Source organism: Kogia breviceps, chromosome 1, assembly GCF_026419965.1.
Source record: "Kogia breviceps isolate mKogBre1 chromosome 1, mKogBre1 haplotype 1, whole genome shotgun sequence".
Classification (NCBI taxonomy): Eukaryota; Metazoa; Chordata; class Mammalia; order Artiodactyla; family Physeteridae; genus Kogia; species Kogia breviceps.
Window position 1 is genome coordinate 174050489 of NC_081310.1, and position 21661 is coordinate 174072149.

The 21661-nt window shown below is 51.7% G+C and overlaps 1 protein-coding gene and 1 long non-coding RNA gene across 2 annotated transcripts; one reads left to right on the top strand and one right to left on the bottom strand.

Annotated features, from left to right (window-relative positions):
* Positions 1-1204: 1204 nt before the first annotated feature.
* On the top strand, positions 1205-9361 carry LOC136792455 (uncharacterized). The gene is made up of 3 exons (XR_010836267.1): positions 1205-1253; positions 4277-4387; positions 7591-9361. It is a non-coding gene; the product is annotated as an uncharacterized lncRNA (long non-coding RNA).
* On the bottom strand, positions 3346-20182 carry TFAP2E (transcription factor AP-2 epsilon). Its single transcript, XM_059047224.2, has 7 exons — positions 20156-20182; positions 19351-19830; positions 18722-18773; positions 7615-7837; positions 6120-6238; positions 5444-5585; positions 3346-3628 (listed from the first exon to the last, which is right to left on the bottom strand). Exons 1-7 carry the CDS (start codon positions 20180-20182, stop codon positions 3346-3348), a joined length of 1326 nt encoding a protein of 441 aa, XP_058903207.1.
* Positions 20183-21661: the final 1479 nt, after the last annotated feature.

The window sequence follows — 21661 nt, forward strand, 5'->3', positions numbered from 1 at the left end:
TGGTGGCTTCTCTTGTGGAGCACGGGCTCTAGGCACACAGGCTCAGTAGTTGTGGCTTGTGGGCTCTAGAGTGCAGGCTCAGTAGCTGTGGTGCACGGGCTTAGTTGCTCCGTGACATGTGGGATCTTCCCAGATCAGGGCTTGAACCTGTGTCCCCTGCATTGGCAGGCGGGTTCTTAACCACTGCACCACGAGGGAAGTCCCTCTTGGACTATTTTAACAGCTTCCTAACTTCTCTCCTTTTAATCTCCTCCCTCTCCAGTTTTTTCTCTGTACTCTAAAAATTGGATCATCCATTCCTCTCCTCACTTAAAACTTTTCTGATGGTTTTCCATTGCTTATAGAATAAAGCCCACCTTTTTGGTTTGACATGCTAAACATTTCATAATCCTTTACCAACCCAGCTCCCCAATTTCCTTTCCCTCTTCTGTACCTCATAAAGCCATGACCCAACTGAATTGATATGGCCTCAGCATACATTTTTTACTTCATGCCTGTATATATATATACCTACTGTAAGAAGGGTAAGCATTGCTTCCTGGAATTTTTCTTACAGGTATGTATATATGTATGATTGAGTTGTGATATAGTGCACTCTGATATTTTCTAATCTGTTTTCTTCTACCAGATTTTGTTTTTTTTTAATGCCAGCTATGTCCTAAATAAATTTCCTCAAGTTTGAAAAACGGAATGCACTGATGCTTTAACACTCCTGGCCAAACACTGCTCAGAATGGTCTCCCGATTGGTTCCCATCTGCTTTCAGGTGATTAATACACTGAAAACAATTTGTTCCTTCCCAGGCTTGAGGTGAGAGGGGATAGGTTGGAGAAGAGAGCACCTGTTTTGCCTCAGGGTAGGGAAGCTTAGCTCTGACTAGTGAAGAGGTTAGGGAGGCTGACAAGGAACCCCTAAGAGATGGAAGAGGGTGCTGAAATAGTTTAAGTGCCATATGTCTTACCTCATTTAATCCCCTCAACTTCCCATAGTCTAAAATAATTTTAGTAGTAGAATGTCTCTTGCAGGCCCAGGTCTTTCGTTAAAGCAGAACATACTTTCAGCCTTTCCTCCAGTCCTCCTTTCATGTGTGTGGGCTGAGGCAGGGAAACTTCTTGGGAGAAGAAATCACATCTTTGGACCTTTTCCCTGGGAGATGATGCCCAGACCTTTCATTTCTGCAAAACACCTGACCATCTGTCTCTGGCAGCACACCTACAAAGAACTGGGGGAAGAGGATTCCAGGCAAAGAGAATGGTAAGTGCAGTGGCCCTGAGGCATAAAAGTGGTAATTTGAGGAACAGAAAGGAAACCAGTGTGGCTAGAGCAAAGTGAGTGATGAAGAGAATAGTTTAAGATATGGTTGAAGAAGTAGGCAAAGTTTTGATTGTTGCAGGGCTTTAGTATGAAAGTGTACCAGTGAAAACAGAGGGACCAGTTGGAAGACTATTGTAATAGTCTCGAGGACTAGGGTGGTAGCAGAGGAGGTAGAAAGAAAAGGATGTGGACTTTCTAATGGATTGGGTGTAGGGAAAGAATCAGATATGACTCCCTAATTTCTGGCTTGAGCAACTGGGTCAAGAAGGTGGCGAGGTCAAGATTTGAGTACTTGAGTCAAGTACTCCATTTTGGACATAAATAGAAGAGAGAATTTCAGAGAGTAGCAAGTGGTCAGCCATGTCAAATGCTGCTAAGTCCAGAAAAAGGGCCTTTGGGTTTGACATGTGGCCATTGATGACCTTGCTGAGTGGATTTCCATAGGCTGGTAGGAATAGAAGACAGATTAAAGTGGTTGAGAAGTGAATTGGGGGTGGGTGAGGAAGTGGAGGTAGGGGTGTAGCAATCTTTTAAAAACTCTCCAACTGCAAAAGAAGTAAATAGGGAAAGGATTTATGTTTTGTAAGGTAAGAGATCATAGAATATGTGTCCTTTGGTGGGGAACGATCTAGTATTGATGATTCAATAGAGAGGGAGAGAATAAAGGTGCAGGAAAGAAAAGTGGCCTCAAGAATGAAATCCTCAAGGAGACAACAGAGCTGGATTTGAATGAGCCAGATAGACACACATAATCATCAGCAGCATTCATATTGACACACATACAGACCCACCACCAACGGTCATGTTAACACATCACATAAACCTAATAGCTGGACTGACACATTCACACACAGGCCCAGTAAGTCACAATAATACACATATAGCCCCCCCCCCCAGGATTTACTACACACATACACACACACAAATAGTAGCCACACTGAGAAGCCAGATAGACCCACCATCTGTACCCCCTCACCCAGAGGTGCCCACAGCCCCCTCCGGGGTTTCCCCCTTATAGTCCCCCTCCCACTCCACCCCCCCACCCCCAATTCCCAGGCCCTGCCTCTCCCCTGTGACCTTGCCCTCTTGGGAGGCAAATCCAGGCCTGGGCTGAAGAAGGACAGGGAGAGCTTCATATCCAATGAAAAGGTTTTATTAAGAGAATGAGAAGGCAATCTGAGAGTTGGGGAGGTACATTGACTGCAGGGTCAAGAGAAACAACAGCAAATACAAAATCCCAGCAAGAACCTCAGGGTCCCTGACATCTTTGTTCCCTCCTGGCCCACCAACAGCCCTTTGTGAGCAAAAACACCCTCTCCATCCTGGTCCAGCTGGACATCTTGGTGCATAAGCAGAAGACATTGAAACAAGAGTCCTCAACTCATTGGGATAAATAAGTTGCACTGAACATTTTTAAACTTTAAATTTAATTAACACATAAATAAATAGGACAGACAGCAACAGGACTGAAGTGCAGCCTGGATTCAAGTTATCCAATTTGTGTTTATGTTTTCTGTTCCTTGAGGGCCCCTCCTGCCCACTTCTTTCCAAGAGTGGCAGGGATCCAAAAGAGCCCACTAGGGCCTCCTGCCAGCACCCCTTTTCTGGGGGTAGGAGATTCTGGGATGAAGGGCACCAACTCCTCAGTAGCACCTCTGGTTTGTTAATTCCTCTCCTGCTGTTAGTAAAAACAGCAAGGCCTTGGCCTCGAGGAGCACCCATCACCCTAATGGGCAGCGCTGGCCCCAAGAACCAGGCTTTTCCATGCAATTTCCTGTCCAAGCCTTTCTCAGCAGTCAAGGGTCAGAAAATTGCACATGCGAGGCAGACACCTGGGCCCTTATCTACAAACCACCACAGAGGCCACCTCCCCTTACTCCAGCCCAGACCCCTAACTCATGGGTTTCTGGAGGAATGTTCTCTTTCTGGCCTGACTCCAACCCCACCTTTTAATCCTGTCAGGCCCACCCCCAGGAGCAAAGACTTCATTTCAGACCTTGGGAGCCCCTTAGGGATGGGGTGGGGGAAGCAGTTACTTCCGATGTTTGGCATCCTTCTCCGAAGGCTTGGTGTCACCATGCCCACTGCCTGCACTGCTTAGAAACATCTTGTCCAGCCCCTTGAGTGACTCCAGCAAGTAGTTCTGGAAGGCAGTGAGGGCAGCACAGATGGCAGGCCCGCCGAAGCCGTGGGTGATGAGGCTAAAGTGTGTCAGGCAGCTCTGCACTCCAGGCTCCAGGATGAGTGCTGGGCGGGTGTTCCCCAGCGGTGAACGGTCCTGCGCCATCAAGTCTGCAAACTCCTTGCAGATCTGCCTGGTGGGGGAAGGAGGGTCAGAGGTTAGAGGACAAAGGTCTGAGTCCAGGGAAGGACCCACCACATACTGGGTACTTTATATACATTATATATATGATTGCTGACCCAGTAGTCTACAAATGATGATCATACCCGTGTTAGAGAAAAGTAAACTAAGGTTCAGAGAAGTTAACTAATTTGCCCAATATCACACACCTAATAAATAGCACATGCCAATACCCTACGATTTCTTTTTCTGTGGATGTCCTGCCCACATTCCAAGTCCAGCTCAACTCCTACCTTATCCAGGAAAGTTTCCTTGATTCCCTCTCCTACCACCACCTCCACCCAAAACAGCCAAGGCTTCAAGAGGTTTGTCTGTGAAATTGTTGGGGAACAATCCAGAATCTGCCTTAAATAACTGAAATAATAGCTAGCAGTGAACATGAATTGAGGCCTGGATGCTATGCCAAGCACACTGTATATATCATCTCACTTAATCCTCACAACAAATCTATACTGTTTTTATCATTCCCATCACATGGAAGAGGAAACTGGGTGGTTTCAGACAGGTTAGATGACCTGCCCAAGTGACTAGGCTGGGATTTGAATCCATCTCCAGTTTGCAGCCATTATTCATTTCTCTGTGCATCCTGTATGTGGCCCAGGCAGAAGAATCACTTGTGTCTCACCTTTGCATCACCAAGGAAACTGGTCAGCATCTTAGACATGACTGGGACCCAGTAAGTGCTCGATGAGTTAGCTGATTAATGAGTGAGGTGAGCCCTGCCCTAGATACGTTTTCTCCAGCTCCAATATGAGCAGCCTCAAAGGCCCCATGAGTCATGGCAGTCCCATGAGTCTGTGATTCCAGTTCTGCCTAGGGGACTTGAGGAAACCTTGAAGGCAGGAGGATGGACTTGTGATGTGAAGGACTGTGGTAGGTGGGGGGACTGGATGGTGTTCTAAGCAGAAGAGCAAGCCCAAGGACAAGGAGGGCAGGAGAGAGCAAGTAAGTGGGTCAGTTGGAGCGGGTGGAGTTTGTGCAGACCAGATTATGGGGGCCCTCAAAGGAGTCTGGACTTGACAGAATGGTGGTTTTCAAACCCACCCCCGTGTCTATCTCTTCTTGCAGTGGGACCCTCTCTAAAAACTAAATCTTAATGGAATGCCAGTTCATTAAACAGGCCCTGCGGCATCCCTACAGAACCTAGTTTGAAAATCAATTGCAGTAGCCATGGGAGCCATTGAAGGCTCTTGGGTAGGGATCAGTGCATGTGCAGGGAGGCTGGGGGAACAGAGGGGTGCTGGGGTGAACGTCCAGGAGTGAGATTGGGAGACCAGAGTTGAGGTGGCATGCGAGTGGTGCTGAGGGAGGCATCAGTGAGACTTGCAGAGGGGTCAGGTGTGAAGTAAGGAAAAAGGGGGGTCAACCCAGGGGTCTGGGTGGGTGTTGGTGCCCTGATGGAGGTCACTGGAGCAGAGGGGCTGATGGGCAAGGCTCAGGCAGGGAGAGCAAGGCCAGTGAACCTCAGACCCATGATGGGACTGGGGTTGGTGGTGCCCACACATGGACTTATGTCAGCCTGTCTGTGACACTCTGTTTGCTGATGTATAGAACCCAGATATGTTCACATGTATCCATGTGAGCCCTGTCACGTGCACAGCATGGAACCTAGGTGTGCCTGTGTGCAGTGCTGCATGTACCATGTGTACATCACATGTACATGAGTGGTATCCACTGTGCACATGCTTGGTGTCTGTGTCTGTGCATTGCACCAACATGTGCCTGTACACGGCACCCATGTCAGCCAGTGCATGGCGCCCTCACTCACTTGGCGGCCAGCAGCATGCTCTTGCGGCTGTGCAGTTCCCCAGGGTCAGCATGCTGGCGGCACAGGTACTCGGCAGCTGCCTTGGCTGGGAACTCAGTCTCACAGACGTAGCCAAAGTCTCGGGCCAGGTGTACAGCCTCTCCTAGGAGGGAGGGGAGGCAGAGAGATGAGCCGTCACTACAGCCAGGTGTACCTTTGAGCCTGGAGCACGGCCTTGACACTCCAACCCCTGACCGGGGCCATCCTGCTTCTACATATATCTTTTCTCGATTCCCCTCTCAGCTCTAGACGCAACCCCGCTGCCCTCCCTTGGGGCTACCTCAGACGGGCTCTGAGCTCAGGGGTGGGAGCTGAGCCCACCAGTTGTCCCAGAGCCTGAACGCAGGATGATCAAGCTGAGAGTCACCAACCTCCAAGGAAGGGACTCTGACCCTTTCATCTCTTTACCACATCCAAACACTGGCCACTCTTCCTCACTCTCTCTTTCTCTCTCTACTGCACCAGCACATGCACATGTGTGCTTGCATATACACTTAAAGACTGTACACATATATCACACACACCCCTTACTTATACAGGGTGCACAGAGAACACACACATGACTAAACACACCCTCCTGCATTAGAGACAGCCACACACAGTCACACTGGATGACACAGGTCCCCTCAGGCCTCACCCTCTACTAGTGAAGTCAGCAGCGTCACATTGGCGGCCTTGCGACGACCAGCTGGCAAATTGAGCCCAATCTTCTCCAGCCGTTCCCGCAGGCACCGGCCCCCATTCTTGGACTTGGCCCTTGCCATGCACACAGAAAGACAGACACACACTATGAAGACAAGATGAAGCATGTATGCTAGGTGACCCAACAGGGCCTTGCTGCCTCCACCAACCCTGCTGAGGCTTGGGTCTGGTCCTGGGGACACTCTGGGGTCTCTATTTACCTGATCCCAATCTCCTCCTAATCTCACTGGTTTTGCAGCCAAGATGGGAATGGGGGGCCTAGCACATAGCTCCAGAAACCCCTCACTTCTCCCTAATCCTCTCAACAACAGGGACAGCCCAAGGTGGGGCAGGATGGACCAGCATCTTAGGGTCCTTTTTCCCACCTGAGCACACCAACACAGCTACCCAGGGACACACAGACCCCGAGACACACAGACACATGGGGAGACACTGTTACACACACAGCTGCCCAGGGGTACACAGACACGTACACAGATGAACACACACTGAGGGCCAAGAATAGAGACACACACACCAATAGAGGCAGACACACAGACTCAAACACCCAGGGACACAGTCAGAGACACATGTTCACACCAAGAGAGGATCCCAGGGACATTTGTACAGACATTCACAGACTCATACAAGCCGCTCTGGGATGCTCAAAGAGACCAGGAATAAGGAGATACTCCCACACCTGCACAGAGGCAGCCTCACGCAAAGGTACAGACAGGTAAACACACATATGTCTAGCTCCATGTGCACATGCAGTCACACATACACACACAACATACACACCCACACAGAGTAGAACACTGTAACCAACACATCTCACTAAAGGTAACACAGGAAACTCACACTCACGGAAACATATACTCCTGGCCACTCCTACACCACATATACACACACATGCACACATGCATACACACAAACACTATCCTCAAACATATCAAAGCTCATAGCTCTGAAGCAGAAATACCCTACCCAGGCACAAGGACATGCACAGAGAGAGACAGACACAACTATGAAGACAAACCATGGACCCCATGCTCCCCACCCCAAAACACACGCACCAGAGAGGCCTATACTGACACAGGGAATGGGCCTGAGGTCCTGGGGATCCTTTTCCTGAGGGATGGGGTGAAGATGGCACTCTCCCTTCCCCAGACCCAGCCTTGTCCGTCATGCCCAATGTAGGTGAGTCCTCCATCCCTCCTCTGTACCCAGGCTCCTCTCTACCTGCGACCCCCAAGCCCACAGACCCATGGGAGCTGCGGAGGACCTAGGCCTGCCCAGAGAGCATGCACAATCCCCCAGGGAGACTGAGGTGGAGATGACCCTGTGGCCTGGGGTGGGGCCGGCCCCTCTCCGATCCCCTGAGAAAGTCTGAAACAACCACACATTTTAGCTTTGACACTGTGCAGGAAGTTGTGCGCTGGCCTTCCTACCTGCGAAGGACACCACCCAGGAGAGAGGCATTGAGGCACTCGGGAGGTGAGAGTCGCCGCTGGACCTCCCCCACTGTCACCTTGTACTTGGACGTCGAGCTGAGCAGAGAGAGCCGGCCTGGCACGGAGCAGAAGACCTCACTGGGGTTCGTGATGCCGCCAACCAAGCTGTCTTTGGCCAATGAGAGGGCCGAAAGGCTGCTGGCTTTGGAGGGGATGGGGACTGTGAAGCAGAGCAAGAGCAAGGGAGAGAGAGACAACACTGAGCCAGGGACCACCGGACACGGGCACTAGCCAGCTGTGGCGTGGGCGCATTGCTAAAGCACAAGCTGTGTGCTGGGCCCCGTTCTAGCACGCTGTGCACTCACAGCTGCATCTGTGTGTCCCAGCACCTTTCGGAAGGAGGTTCTACTATCCCTGCTCTACAAGGGAAGAGACTGAAGCACAATGAGGTTAACGTGACTCACTCTAGCTCAACTCAGCTAATGGGTGGTAGACATTAAACCCAAAGTCCTCTGGCTCCTGAACCCCTGTTCTTTCACTGAGTCAGGCTGGTTCCCTGTTAAAACTCAAACAGCTTCAGCAGTCTTGGAGTTTTGCCATGTGTAATCAGAGAGGAAGCTGGAAATAAGGAAATGGAGTGTGAGCTGGAGGCAGGATTCCTGGGTCACTGCAGCAGAGCCCAGCCAGATCTGCGCCGTCACAAGCAAACCCTGATTACCCCCGCTCACTTGTGATCCCCATGTCTCACCCACAACCCCAGATCAGTGAAAGGCCTGGGGGCCTTGGACTCCCACATCCCAGGGACAGGGAGGTTATGGCCCCATTAGGCCTCCAGCCCTGGCCCCTTTCCTGCCAAGTCTCTCTGGGATGCTCAAGGAGACCAAGAATGAAGAGACACACCCTATCACCCCCTCCCCCAAATGCTCTCTAGTTATCTACTAATATCGATGAAGGACAGGGAAGGAAATCTGAGAAGTTTATCTTTTAACACCCATTTGGACACTCTTGGCTCTAAAAGAAAGTTCTTCCTGCAGTCTAACCTCCATTCTCCTGCTAAGCCTCAGGGGGAAGGGAGAATGATTGAGGCACTTGCTTCCCCTTGGGCTTCTCTTCTTTCAAGGAAGTGAGAGCCTTGGTAGAAAAGGCAGGCCTTGTGTGTTTGGGGAGGGGGATCAAATGGGGAGCCTGAGGCCAATAGTCACTGAGCACTCACCATACAGATAACCTCACTGAATCCTCAGAACAACCCACCAGGGGGCCATGTTTATTATTCCCCTTTTACAGATGAGGAGACTGAAGCCCAGAGAGGTGAAGTAATGTGCCTGAGATCACACAGCTGGTAGACTTAGTACCAGTAGCAAGCCCCGGACTATGGTCTCAAAGGCAGCACTTGGCCCTCCAGTCATTTGGCAAATATTTGCTGAGCACCTGTGTGCCAGGAACTGTGCTAAGCCTTGGGAAGGCAGAGGTAAGCAAGGTTGGCCCAGTCCCTGGCCTGGCAGAGCCCCTCCAGCTTTTCCCTCTCCGGATGCACATTCAAACCCTCCATCCCATCGCCCAGCGAGAAACCTCAGTGAGGCCCTCCACACTGCCCTCTCCCACCACATCCCATACATCACCATGTACGAAGGCTTTCTTTTCTCCACATGCCCTGGATGCAGCCACTTCTCCAGGTGTACAGGGACGCTCACTCATTTCCCACCTGAATTTCTGCACAGCCCCTGCTCCAGAGGGATCTTTCTGAAACACCCATCACTCCCCAGCCTAGAACCCGTCAGTGCCTGAGAATTAAACTCCAGCTCCATAGTTAAGCAGAATAATGCTGCCTATCCTTCAGTGAGTGCCAACTATATACCAAGTGCTTCACATTAACAGCTCTGTGGAGATGCTATTTTCCGTCCCCACTTCAAGATGAAGAAACTAAAAGTTCAAAGAAGTTAAGATAGTACAACAATAAGGAGCAGACATGGGTCTTGACCTCTGACAATGGACTTTAAAGTTCACATTCTTAACTGTCATAATGCCCTCCTTCACCCTCCTTTGTGGTCCGGCCCTGCCTACCCCTTTTGCCTGGTCCTCCATCTGCCCTTTAGGCTCTCAACCCACACTGACCAATACAAATATACTGTAAGCCACATATATAAATTTATATTTTCTGGTAGCCCTATTTTTAAAAAGTAAGAAACATGTTAAAACCAATTTTAATATATTTTACTTACCCCATATATAAAAATATTATCGGGACTTCCCTGGTGGCACAGTGGTTAAGAATACACCTGCCCATGCAGGGGACATGGGTTCGAGCCCTGGTCTGGGAAGATCCCACATGCCGTGGAGCAACTAAGCCACAACTACTAAGCCTGCACTCCAGAGCCTGCGAGCCACAACTACTGAATGAAGCCTGTGCGCCTAGAGCCCATGCTCCATAACAAGAGAAGCCACCGCAATGAGAAGCCTGCGCACCGCAAAGAAAAGTAGCCCCCGCTCACTGCAACTAGGGAAAGCTCGCGTGCAGGAACAAAGACCCAACACAGCCAAAAATAATAATAATAAAAATTTTTTAAATTTAAAAAATAAAAATATTATCACTGAAACATACAATCGATATTTTAAAAATTATTAATGAGCTATTTTTTAAATTTTATTTTATTTTTGGCTGCGTTGTGTTTTCATTGCTGCTTGTGGGCTTTTCTCTGGTTGTGGCAAGCGGGGGCTACTCTTTGTTGCTGTGTGCGAGCTTCTCATTGCGCTGGCTTCTCTTGTTGTGGAGCACGATCTCCAGGTGCGTGGGCTTCAGTAGTTGTGGCTCATGGGCTCTAGAGCGCAGGCTCAGTAGTTGTGGTGCACGGGCTTAGTTTCTCCGCAGCATGTGGGATCTTCCCGGACAAGGGCTTGAACCATGCCCCATGCATTGGCAGGCAGATTCTCAACCACTGCGCCACCGGGGAATCCCTTAATGAGCTATTTTCCATTCTCTTCCTGTACTTGGTCTTCAAAATTCAACACGTATTTTACACTTATAGCCCATCCTAATTCGGACTAGCCACATTTCAAGTGCTCAATAGCCACACGTGGCACGTGGCTCCCACAGTGGACAGCACAGTTCTAGACTTCAAAGGGGGGAGCACAGGAGTTAACATAAGTCAGTGAGATGTGGGAGACCTGCTACTTGGCCGAGTGTTACCATGCAGGATACACCAACATTGCCGGAACTCTTGGTTTGTTTGTTTGTTGTTTTTGTTTTTGCTGGTGAGACAAGGATTTGGGATCTCTAGGTGAAATCTCTGGATTTTTACTTTATTATTATTATTTTGGGGCCACACTGTGCAGCTTGTGGGATCTTAGTTCCCCGACCAGGGATTGAACCCATGCACCTTGCAATGGAAGCATCCTAACCACTGGACCGCCAGGGAAGTCCCTGGATTTTTAAACATTGACAACTGATTCAAACATTTAAAAACCCAGAACAGGTCGAATGGAACGTGTGAAGCACCACCTGGGATGCGGGACGACTAGCTCACAAGCGTGTGGGCTCTTTAAGCCCCGCAGAACTGCTTGCTGTCTGTCTCAGGCGCCCTTCTCCATTTTACTAAGCGGGGCCTCCTTCTTCTCAAGCCTCAGTCTGGGCAAACCCCCAATGCAAAGCTTCCTAAGCCCTCACCCCCTGCTCCTTTTCACCCTCTGTCCTTACCACACTGAACCTCATGTCTGCTTCCTCCTCTGTCTTCCCCACCAACTGGGAGTGCCTGAGAGCAGGGTCTTGGCACAAGGGGGTGTCAGTGAATGTGGAATAAATGAGGGAAGCAAGGGCTCTTGAAACGTGGAATGGGAGAAAGAGTGAAGGCTCACAGCCAATATATGCACGGGGTGGGGGTGGGGGAGGGTCGGTAAGGGAGCCTCATTCCTTTTTTAGCAATTGATGGTAAAACTGCCCTTCCTCCCTGGGTTGTCCCTATTCAGGCACCAGGGAAGGGCCAACAGGTCATGGATGGGGCTGAGTGGGAGAATTGAAGAGGTGGGGGGAGTGGAGAGAGTATCAGCACACACCCTACCCCAGGCAAGTTCCCTGTCCCCAGAGCAGGGCCAAAACTAGGGTGAGGCAGGTGAGGCGCTTGTCTTGGGTGCAAAATTTAAGGAGGCACCAAAAAACTCAGCAATCAAGACAAACAGTATTTTAATGCAATTTTTTTTTTTTTTTTTTTTTCGGTTCATGGGCCTCTCACTGCTGTGGCCTCTCCCGTTGCAGAGCACAGGCTCCGGACACGAGGCTCAGCAGCCATGGCTCACGGGCCCAGCCGCTCCGCGGCATGTGGGATCTTCCCGGACCGGGGCACGAACCCATGTCCCCTGCATTGGCAGGCGGACTCCCAACCACTTCGCCACCAGGGAAACCCTAATGCAATATTTTTTAAAGTAAAAATTAATGTAAAAATCCATGGTGACAAAATATCAAAAATTTAAATAGAAGCAGGCTCTGATCCTGCTCTTGCACGACCCTGCCTTACTCCCCTTATCCTAATCCCAGCCTCCGCCCCAGAGTGAGGAGCAAGAATGTCCTGACCCAACAGACACACTGACACTGAACACGCAATAGCAGCCACGCCACCCCTCACCCCAGTGTCTCCCAGGCCTGTGCACGGGCTCCCTCATCACCTGTGTCCCTCTGCCTTGAGGGGACTTTCTGGGGTGATGGAACCATTCTCTAACATTTCATATCTTGACTATATATTTACATTTGTCAAAATTCATAGATATGCACATCTAAAAAGGGTGAACTGTACTACATGTAAATTATACCTCAAGCTCGACTTAAAAAACTAAAACCATGAATTAATAAGTTAACAAGAAGGGCAAAGTGGCTGTCCTCTCTCCCATGACTCCTAGCCAGAGGGAATGGTCAAAAGGACAGAAAATTCTTCTCTCCCCCAGCAGCCTCCTCTATCCAGCTTTTATTAAAATCTGGGGACCCCTGAGGCCAGGCACTGTGAGAGGGGAGAGAGACCAAAGCTGGGTGAAGCTGTTTGTGCGTGTACAAACAGGGACATATGTGAGCACACGTGTCACACAAACGTCTATACATAAAAACTACATGCCCTGCCATAGAGCACTGAGGGTGAGACTGCGCATATGCACACTTACTCAACAACAAATACCGAGCCCCAGCTATATACACATAGGCTCTGCCCGACTGTTGCAAGAATGTGGCAACGTGCATAAGGATATCTGCAAATGCTTTTGCTCCTGCTGATATATTTAAACATAGAGTATATGCCAGATTTATGCAAACATAGGTGCGGCTAATGTAGCGCATGACAGGTGGACATGTGTTTGTGTATACAAATTACAGACTTTGTTGCTTTCCCCACTTGTCTGTACCCTTTTCCTCAGAGCTTCTTCCTTCAAAAATGACAGAGGTTTGGAGGCCAGGGTTAGGGAAGCAGGTAGCCTGGGACAGGAGCAGTCATGAAGGTGGGAATTAACTAGCACAGATTGCAAAGCAGGGACCGGTGTTTGTCTCCCACACCACAGTGAGTCCTAAAGCTAAAGTGGTCTACCCATGGTGTCCCCCTGGTCATGAACGCAGAAGCCATTCACATGTACACACTCCTACAGACATAGGAGTGTCCTACAGACAGAGCTCCTAGTTAGCCAATCTATCAGACAAGACTCTCTCACACACACAGGTCTGCACACTGTCCACAGGTGGTAGATATGGTCTGACCACTGATTCTGAGGAGTGTGCAATAGACTCTGTTGGAAGGTTGGCTAAAATTGCAAGTCTTTCTAGAAGAAAATACAGGAGAAAAATCTTCATGACCTTGGGTTAGGCAAAGAGTTCCTAATATAACAACAAAAGCATGATCCATAAAAGAAAATGATGATAAACTGGATTTCATCAAAATCAAAAACTTTTGCACCTGAAAAGACACTATTAAGAAAATGAAAAGACAAACCATAGACTTGAAGAAAATATTTGCAAATCTTATATCATCAGGGATGTGTATCCAGAATACATAAAGAATTCTTATAATTCAATAGTAAGATATACAACCCAATTGGAAAATGTTCAAAATATGTGAGTAGACATTTCACTTAAAATGATATATGAATGGCTAGTAAGCACATAGAAAAGTGCTCAGCATCATTAGTCATTAGGGAAATGCAAATTAAAAGGATACTGAGGTACCATCAGGAAGGCTATAATCAAAAAGAGACATATCAAGTGCAGATGACGATGTGGAGAAACTGGAACTCTCACACTTTCTTGGTGGGAATGTAAAACAGTACAGCTATTTTAGAAAACACCTAGGGAGTTTCTTTAAAAAATTAAAGACAAACTTACCATAAAATCCAGACATTACACTCCTAGGAGTTCAAGAGCGGTGAGAACGTATGTCCACACAAAGACATGCGTGTAAATGATCATAGCAGCATTATTTATCCTAGCCAAAAAGTGGAAACAACTCCAGTGTCCATCAACTGATGAATGAATAAACAAAATGTGTTACATCCACACGATGGAGTACTACTAACCAATAAAAAAGGAATGAGTGGGCTTCCCTGGTGGCGCAGTGGTTGAGAGTCCGCCTGCCGATGCAGGGGACACGGGCTCGTGCCCCGGTCTGGGAAGATCCCACATGCCATGGAGCAGCTGCGCCTGTGAGCCATGGCCGCTGAGCCTGTGCGTCCAGAGCCTGTGCTCCGCAACGGGAGAGGCCACAACAGTGAGAGGCCCTTGTACCGCGAAAAAAAAAAAAAAAAAAAGGAATGACCTACTGATACAGCCTACAACACAGATGAACCTCAAAAACATTATAAGTACAAAAAGCTAGATGCAAAAGCCAGCGTATTTATATGTTCCATTTATACAACATGTCCAGTATGTGCAAACATATAGAACAGAAAGCAGATCAGTGGTTGCCTAAGGCCTGGAGTGGGAATTAATTACAATTGGGAATGGAAGAATTTTGGGGGGTGTTGGAAATGTCTTAAAACAGACTGTGGTAATGGTTACACAACTCTATAAATTTACTAAAAATCATCGAACTGTACTCTTCCAATGGGTGAATTTCAGGTATGTACATTTTACTTCAATCAATCAGTTAAGGAAATGAAGTTCCAGGGCCATAATTCCAGGGATTCTCATTCAGTAGATGTGAAATGGTGCCCAGGAAATCTGCATTTTTTAACAAGCACCACTGGGGATTTGATACATGTGGTTCCTTAGACCACACTTAAGGTACCACTGGTCCAAAGTTTGGGGGCCGTGACCCTCCTCCCAGTCCACTTGAGTCCCCTCATCTCCCCAGTGGGACCTGCTGGTTAAGTTTCCTTCTCATCAACTGCTGGAGGGTTTCTTTTATTTTTAATTTTTATTTTTTAAATTGAGGTATAGTTGATGTACAATATTATATAACTTGCAAGTATACAACATAATGATTGACAATTTTTAAAGATATATTCCACTTATAGTTATTATAAAATAATGGCTATGTTCCCTGTGTTGTGCAATATATCCTTGTAGCTTATTTACTTTATACATAGTAAGTTTGTACCTCTTAATCCCCTACTCCTATCTTCCCCCACCCCTCTTCCCTCTCCCCTAGAGGGTTTCTTTTAAATATAACTGCTACCATTCACTGCCCTGCTCTATGCTGCCCTCAGGTACAGTCCACAGTCTATCTGCATGGGCATCAGTTTTTTAGTCTCATTCTGGGGCCAATGGTAGCCTGGGAGGCAAGTGAGGCAGGGTTGTAGAAGTGCAGGGTCAGATCCCATCTTTACGTAAAATTTTGATATTTCGTTTATTGTGGATATTTTTTTCATTAAAAATTTTAAACATATTGCACAAAGATGTATTATTTATCTTGATTACTGAGCTTTTAGGCGCCCTCCTAAATCTTGCCTCAAGTGAGGTCCCCACTTACCTCACCCCAGTCCTGGCCCTGCTTGTAGATTCAACTGGAAGCCCAGAAACTCCCCATCTCCCTTTTCTTTCCCCAGATCCAGGGAGAGCAGAGAATTTACATCATCCCCTGCCCTGAGACTGGACATCAGAGCCCAGCAGGGAGGGATTCCCCACCCCCCAATTAGGCAACTACCCACTCTCCTCGGAGGAAAGGAGGACTATCTCAATTCTCATCCCCAACCACTCCCCTCCAGCTGTGACTGTGTAGCCTGAAACCCACGGAGATTTTTAACCTTTTTAAACCTGTCTGACTTTCCAAAGCGAGGGCATACGCACGTGCTGTTCCTAGTGGAGCGAAAGTAGCTTGACCCTTTGTACACCCCCTCTCCAAATGCACTCAGACTTCAAAACGGTTCATTCAACAAATCTCCTGAGCACCTGCTGAGCCCCCTGCTGTCTCTCCCTCAGGAAGCCTCCCAAGTTCAGGCACTCACTGCCCCCTTCTGAGCTCCTACTACAAGGTATACAGACCCTGTTCACTGCCTTTTTTGGCTGGGAAATATTCCGGTCCGTGTCTGTCTCTCAGGCCGGTCCCGCCTGCTTTCTGTGCCCCTAGGACAGGTCACAAAACTGAAAGTGACAAATGTGGGCAGAAAATTGAGGGCTCCCCACTTCCCTTCGGGTCAGCCTCAGCCCCATCTGCCATCCTTGCCCCCGCAGCCCTGGCTATAACGGGCTGCCGACCTGGAAGCGTGTGGTGGGGCGGGGACTTCGCCTCCCCTCCCCTGCCTGGAGTAGTGAAGATTTTACAACCTCCCTGGACGCACTGTCGAAGTCGAAACCCGAGGCCTCCCTGCGGTAGCAAGGCTGTTTCTGGTGTAGGGCTGGGGCCGCCTCCCTTTCACAACCTATAGGACTCCAACCGCCCGTGACACAGCTGCCCCTCCCGCCAGGGCCAGGAGGAGCTGGAAGAATGAATCCTTTGCTTCAGCTAGCCAAGAACGACCTTCTATAATTCCAGGGCCCTGGTCTGAGTGGGATGGTCCTCCACCGCCCGTGGCAGGTGCCAGAGGACTTCAGGACTCGACCGGGGCCTCCCGATGCCTTCAGAAGGGCCTGAGGGCGAAGAAGGACGCTAATCAACAGCGCCCAAGTGGCTGGAGGCTTGGCCGGAGTTCCGCAGGGACTGCGGAGGGCCCGAACGAAAATCACCCGCCGCGTGGGGCGTGGAGGCTCCAGGGCGCAGGGCTCCAACCGGGCCACCTGCTTAGCCACAGCTGGGTCGCCCGCCCACGCACCCCGCCCCGAGGTCCCGACCTCGCAGATCGGCTCTGCCGCATTGACCCTCTCTCCTCCTCAAAGGCTCGCCCCGCCAGCCCGAAGGACAAGCTCGCGACTCAGGCACCAGCCTCTCCTTCCGTTGGGAGCCCCGGCTCTGGCCCCTCCCCTTTTGCTGCATTGCTCCGGGTTGTGACTCGACGTCCGGGTTGGGTCCCCCAGGGCGCAGTCCCCAGCTCAGGTGGCCGGGCTCCACTGGGCCACCGATGGGCAGACACTGGTCTCCGGCCGGTGTGCGCGCCCGCGTCGGTGACATCCCGAACAGCACCAGCGCCCACGTCCACCCCCCACTGCACTCACTGTGTTCTTTGGGGATCCCGGTGCACCCCTAGGACCCGGGATTTATGAAAGCTGATGTTCTTTGAGAGAAACTAACTCGAGGCCATTTTGGTTCCTTCTTGGTACCCAGTCTTTTGTCCTGGCTCTAGCCAGGGGACTGGGGTTTAAGGTACTCAGAGCCCCACCTGACCCTTCTACCCGTCTACCCTTCCCCAGGGCAGAAATCCCCAAGCTCCTTCCCGAAATGCAACGTCCTGGCCTCCCCGAGGGAGTCAGTGAGCCCGGGCAGGAGTCAGAACTGGGGACCAAGACCATGGCTGAATCTCCGGGTGGACAGCACAGCGGCAGGCTCTTGCCACTGCAGACCGAGCTCTCCCTTCCGTCGGGTTCAAAAAAATCCACCAAAGCAAGGCAGCGGCCGCCAGCAAAGAGCTGGCTCTGAGTGTACACCTCTGCCCGGACTGCAGGCAGCCTCCCCAAACCCCCAGCTCCGGGTAACAGCCCCAATACCTGGAGCTACCTTCTCCCAAGTTCTGGGAGGCCTGTCTCCTCATCTTCCCCACACGTACACCAGGTGGTCCAGCTAACTCCCAGCCCCATGTAACTCAGCCTCAACTCTTGAAATCCAGTCCCGCCCCGCCCCACCTCCCCGGGACTCAGGGAGGGCAAACAGAGCCCAGGCTTGAATTCACTCGTTTGAAAAACAACCTGAGCCAATCCCGGGGGAGCAGTGCCTGCCCCAGGTACAGAGGGCTTGTCTGTGCCTCCATATTCCTCTCTGCACCTGCCCCAAAGTTATCCCTGGGCCTCTCTGAATCTCTCTTTCTCACCTTTCCCTGTCACAGTCAGAACTCACAGGCCCGAAAATCCACTGGAGGGCAGATCTCAACCCCCTGGCTTTTCCAAGGGCAGAGAGACACAAACATCCTGAAAATACACAGGGAGCAACCCTACATGCTTAAAGATTTTCAGCGCCAAAGAACAAATTCTGGGATACAACAGGGACCCTGACCCCCAAACACATGGAAATTACACCAACATAACAGACACACATCACACACTCACAGCAAGAGACACCAAGAAATACTGGGAAAGCAACACAGAGACATGTACAGGATCCCAAACTCACATAGACACCAACATCCAAGCCCTGACCCTCCTGCACACAGCCTGACACAATAGTCACACACCAGCTCCCCTAATCCTAAACTGCTGAAAGAGGTTCCCAAATGGAGAAAAAATTCTCTAGGGAAACCTCAAGGCCCCCAAGGCTCTGCTAGGAAGGGAGGGGCAGAAAGCACCAGACAGGCTAGGAAATGGTAAGGCTTGGTAAAGTGGAAATCATTTAACGACATCCATGGGAATAGCACTCCCATTAACACCTCTTAGGAAACAGAGAAGTGGTTTAACTCGTTTTGCAAATTAACTCCAGATCCAAAAGAGTGCCCTCGCCTTGGTAAAAAGTGAGCTTGGCAACGCACAGGAGGGACGTGCCACAGGGGAAGAAACTGGTTCTGTGTGCCGGGGCCTGCACCATTTTGCCCGGTTCTGCCCTGGCAGATGCATGCCATTCCATACCTTTCTTGATCACGGACTGGTCCAGGAGGCTCATTCCCGGCTCGTCCATGGCCTGCAAATAGGACAGGATGGTGGTAAGGGCGCTTCTAGATCTAGTCTCCTTTCGCTTCCCAAGCCCCTGCTGTCCCCGGTCCCTGTCCTGTCTGCTTCACCCAACGCGCACCACCCGTCGCCGGCCGGGACCAGGATTCACCGGCGCTCCACCATTTGCGGCTGAGTTGGAGCCCTGGGTGCCTCGCCATACCGTGCAAAAAGGGCATTTTTGAACCTTAGACTGACAACTCCTCCACTTCGCTTCGCTCCAGGCACAGGATGCTCCAGAAGACTGCGAATGGGCATAGGTTCCCTACGTTGCCCAGCGGAGAGGGACCAAAGTGGTTCGGCCCCTGCCCATTTACTCGGCGAAGGGTCGCCGCCATCCAGGCACCTGCTCACGGACTCAGTGTCAGGCCGCCCGAAAGGCCAGGCAGCGTCTAACTCAGGACGTGGGACGCATCCTGGGAGTCACGAGCAAGAAGTGGCAGGCTGGGAGAAAAGTCGGGTTCCTGCATTGGTCACTCTTTGCCTCCAGCCAGGTCCTAAGTCACCGCAGCGGATGCTGGCCCATCCCGGACCCTTGGGGGCCTCACCTGCAGGTCCTCCAGGCCCGGTGGCACCGCCAGTCCGGGAAGGCCGAGGGGCGCGTCGGCCAGGCCGTGCGCGCCGTCTGCCAGGCCGTGCAGGAGCCTCGGCACAGCGGCGGCGTAGTCGCGGCGCGGGTCGAGGCCCAGGGCGCGGGTGGGCGGCGCCAGCAGGCCGGGCGGCTCGTCGTGGGCGCGGGCGGCGGCGCGGGGCGCGGCCCAGGCAGCCTGCGGAGGCTGCGTCTGTGCCAGGGGCGCCAGGCCACCGTACGGGTCCCCGGCCAGGTGGGGAAAGGCGGCGGCGGCGTCGGACGCCTGGCCATAGGGCAGTGGCGGCTGCGGGTAGGGCGGCGGGAAGTAGGGCGGCTGGAAGTCAGCCGCGGTGGCGGTCGGCGTGTGGCAGAGTTGCGGCGCGGGCCCGTAGGCCGCCTGGGGCAGCGACGACAGGCGGGCCCCGCTAGCCGCTGCGCCCAGCCCGTCGGGGCGCTCCTGGGGAAGAAGAGGGGCGCGTTAAGCGACCCATCGGTTAGCTGAAAGGACCCAGCCCGAAAGGACCCTCCTCAGCTCCCGAGGGGCCAGCTGCCGTCCTGCCCGCTTCCCGAGGCCCGAGGTCTATCTCTGAATGACCCGTGGGCGCGGGAGCCTTGGGCTGGGGACAGCTGTCTCCGGCGCGCACAGTTCTCAGCGGGCGGAGTCGCTGTGGCCCCCTCCCTCCAAAACTTCGTTGGAGGAGGAGGTTCGGAAGGTCCAGCACTCAGGCTCCCGGATCACCGGCCCGGTACGCCCCGGTGTCCCCGGGTCCGAGACTACTCACCATGGCGGAGTAAGTGTGCACCAGCATGGGGCGGGCAGCGCGGGGCTCGAGGCGTGGCGGCGGCGGAGCCCTCGCCCGACGGCGAGCGCTGCGGGAAGAGGTGCTGGGAGCTTGCACGGCCCGCGGGGGGTCACTTTGCGGTGGCGGGGTGCAACCCAGCCCGGAGCCCAACAGGCATCGTGTCCTCAACAGTGGGCGCCCCCGGGCGGGTCCACGGGGGCGGGATGTGGGCCGGACGGGCGCTGATCGCACTTGGAAAAGTCGGTCAATGGGCGCCCAGCGCCCGCCCTTCTTCCTCTGAACGCAGCTTGCTCCATGCACTCCAGTTATAGTGGCGGGGGCGCGCCGGGCCTCCGGGGGCGCGCATTAAAGAGACACGCTAGGGCCGATTTCTCCCAGCTCCCCAGCGACAGCCCAAGAGGAGGCGTAGCTTTGGCGCAACCCCCTGGGAAGGATAGAGGGTTGTGATTCCAACCCGCGCTTGTCTGATCGCTTTCTAGGCTCAAAGATCCCAGTCACCTTGAAACAGAGAAGGATTCGAGGCTGGGACATAAGGGCCCTAGTTTGCTCTCGGTTCTATTGCACCTTTGCCTTTGAGCAAAGCACTCCTCCTCCTCGGCCTCAGCTTCCCTGTCTGTAAAATGGGTATCAGTCCTTTCTCTAACCGCCTCACCGGATTATGGATGAGGTGGGCAGTCTTGAAGGTGGAAGAAGTTTGTGAGCTGCAGACTCAAGCCTGATGGCTCATGTGCACACGTCAGTACCTGTGTGTGTGTGTGTGTGTGTGTGTGTGTGTGTGTGTGTGTGAGTTGGGGGTCATCACAGCCTCTCTGCACGTTTCAAAGCCCCTCTGAGGGTGCTTACTTCACTCAGGCTTCCCCCAGCTGGTAACTCCCACTGCTAAGCCAGGGTCTGAGGAAGTTGGAGACACAAACTGGCCCAACAGAGAGAGTTGCCTGACGCTAGGGTTGGGCATCATGAGTTCCACCTGAGAAGGGCTCAAGATATTTCTGAAGCCATGAGGGCCTGGGCTGACCGAGTGTGGGCTGGTCATACCCAGAGGATGTTGAGTGAAGCTGCGTGTAACTGACATCATGTGGACCGTGTGCTATCATCACACTAACATGCACAGGCTGTGTGTTTTTGTGTTACCATGGCAGGCACTGGCTGGCTCTCAAGCATGTTCCACTTCCTGCAGTCACTCTATCTTTCTTTCCTTCAAAACCCAGCCCTCCCTTCCTAAGGAACAGGGACAAGGATTAAAGAAAGGGAAATGAGAGGAATGCTAAGAGGAATGGGAATTAAGAAAGCAGATGGAAGGTGCTAAAAATAAGTAATAAAAATAAAAATTAGGGCTTCTCTGGTGGCACAGTGGTTGAGAGTCCGCCTGCCTATGCAGGGGACACGGGTTCGTGCCCCGGTCCGGGAAGATCCCACGTGCCACGGAGCGGCTAGGCCCGTGAGCCATGGCTGCTGAGCCTGCGCGTCCGGAGCCTGTGCTCCGCA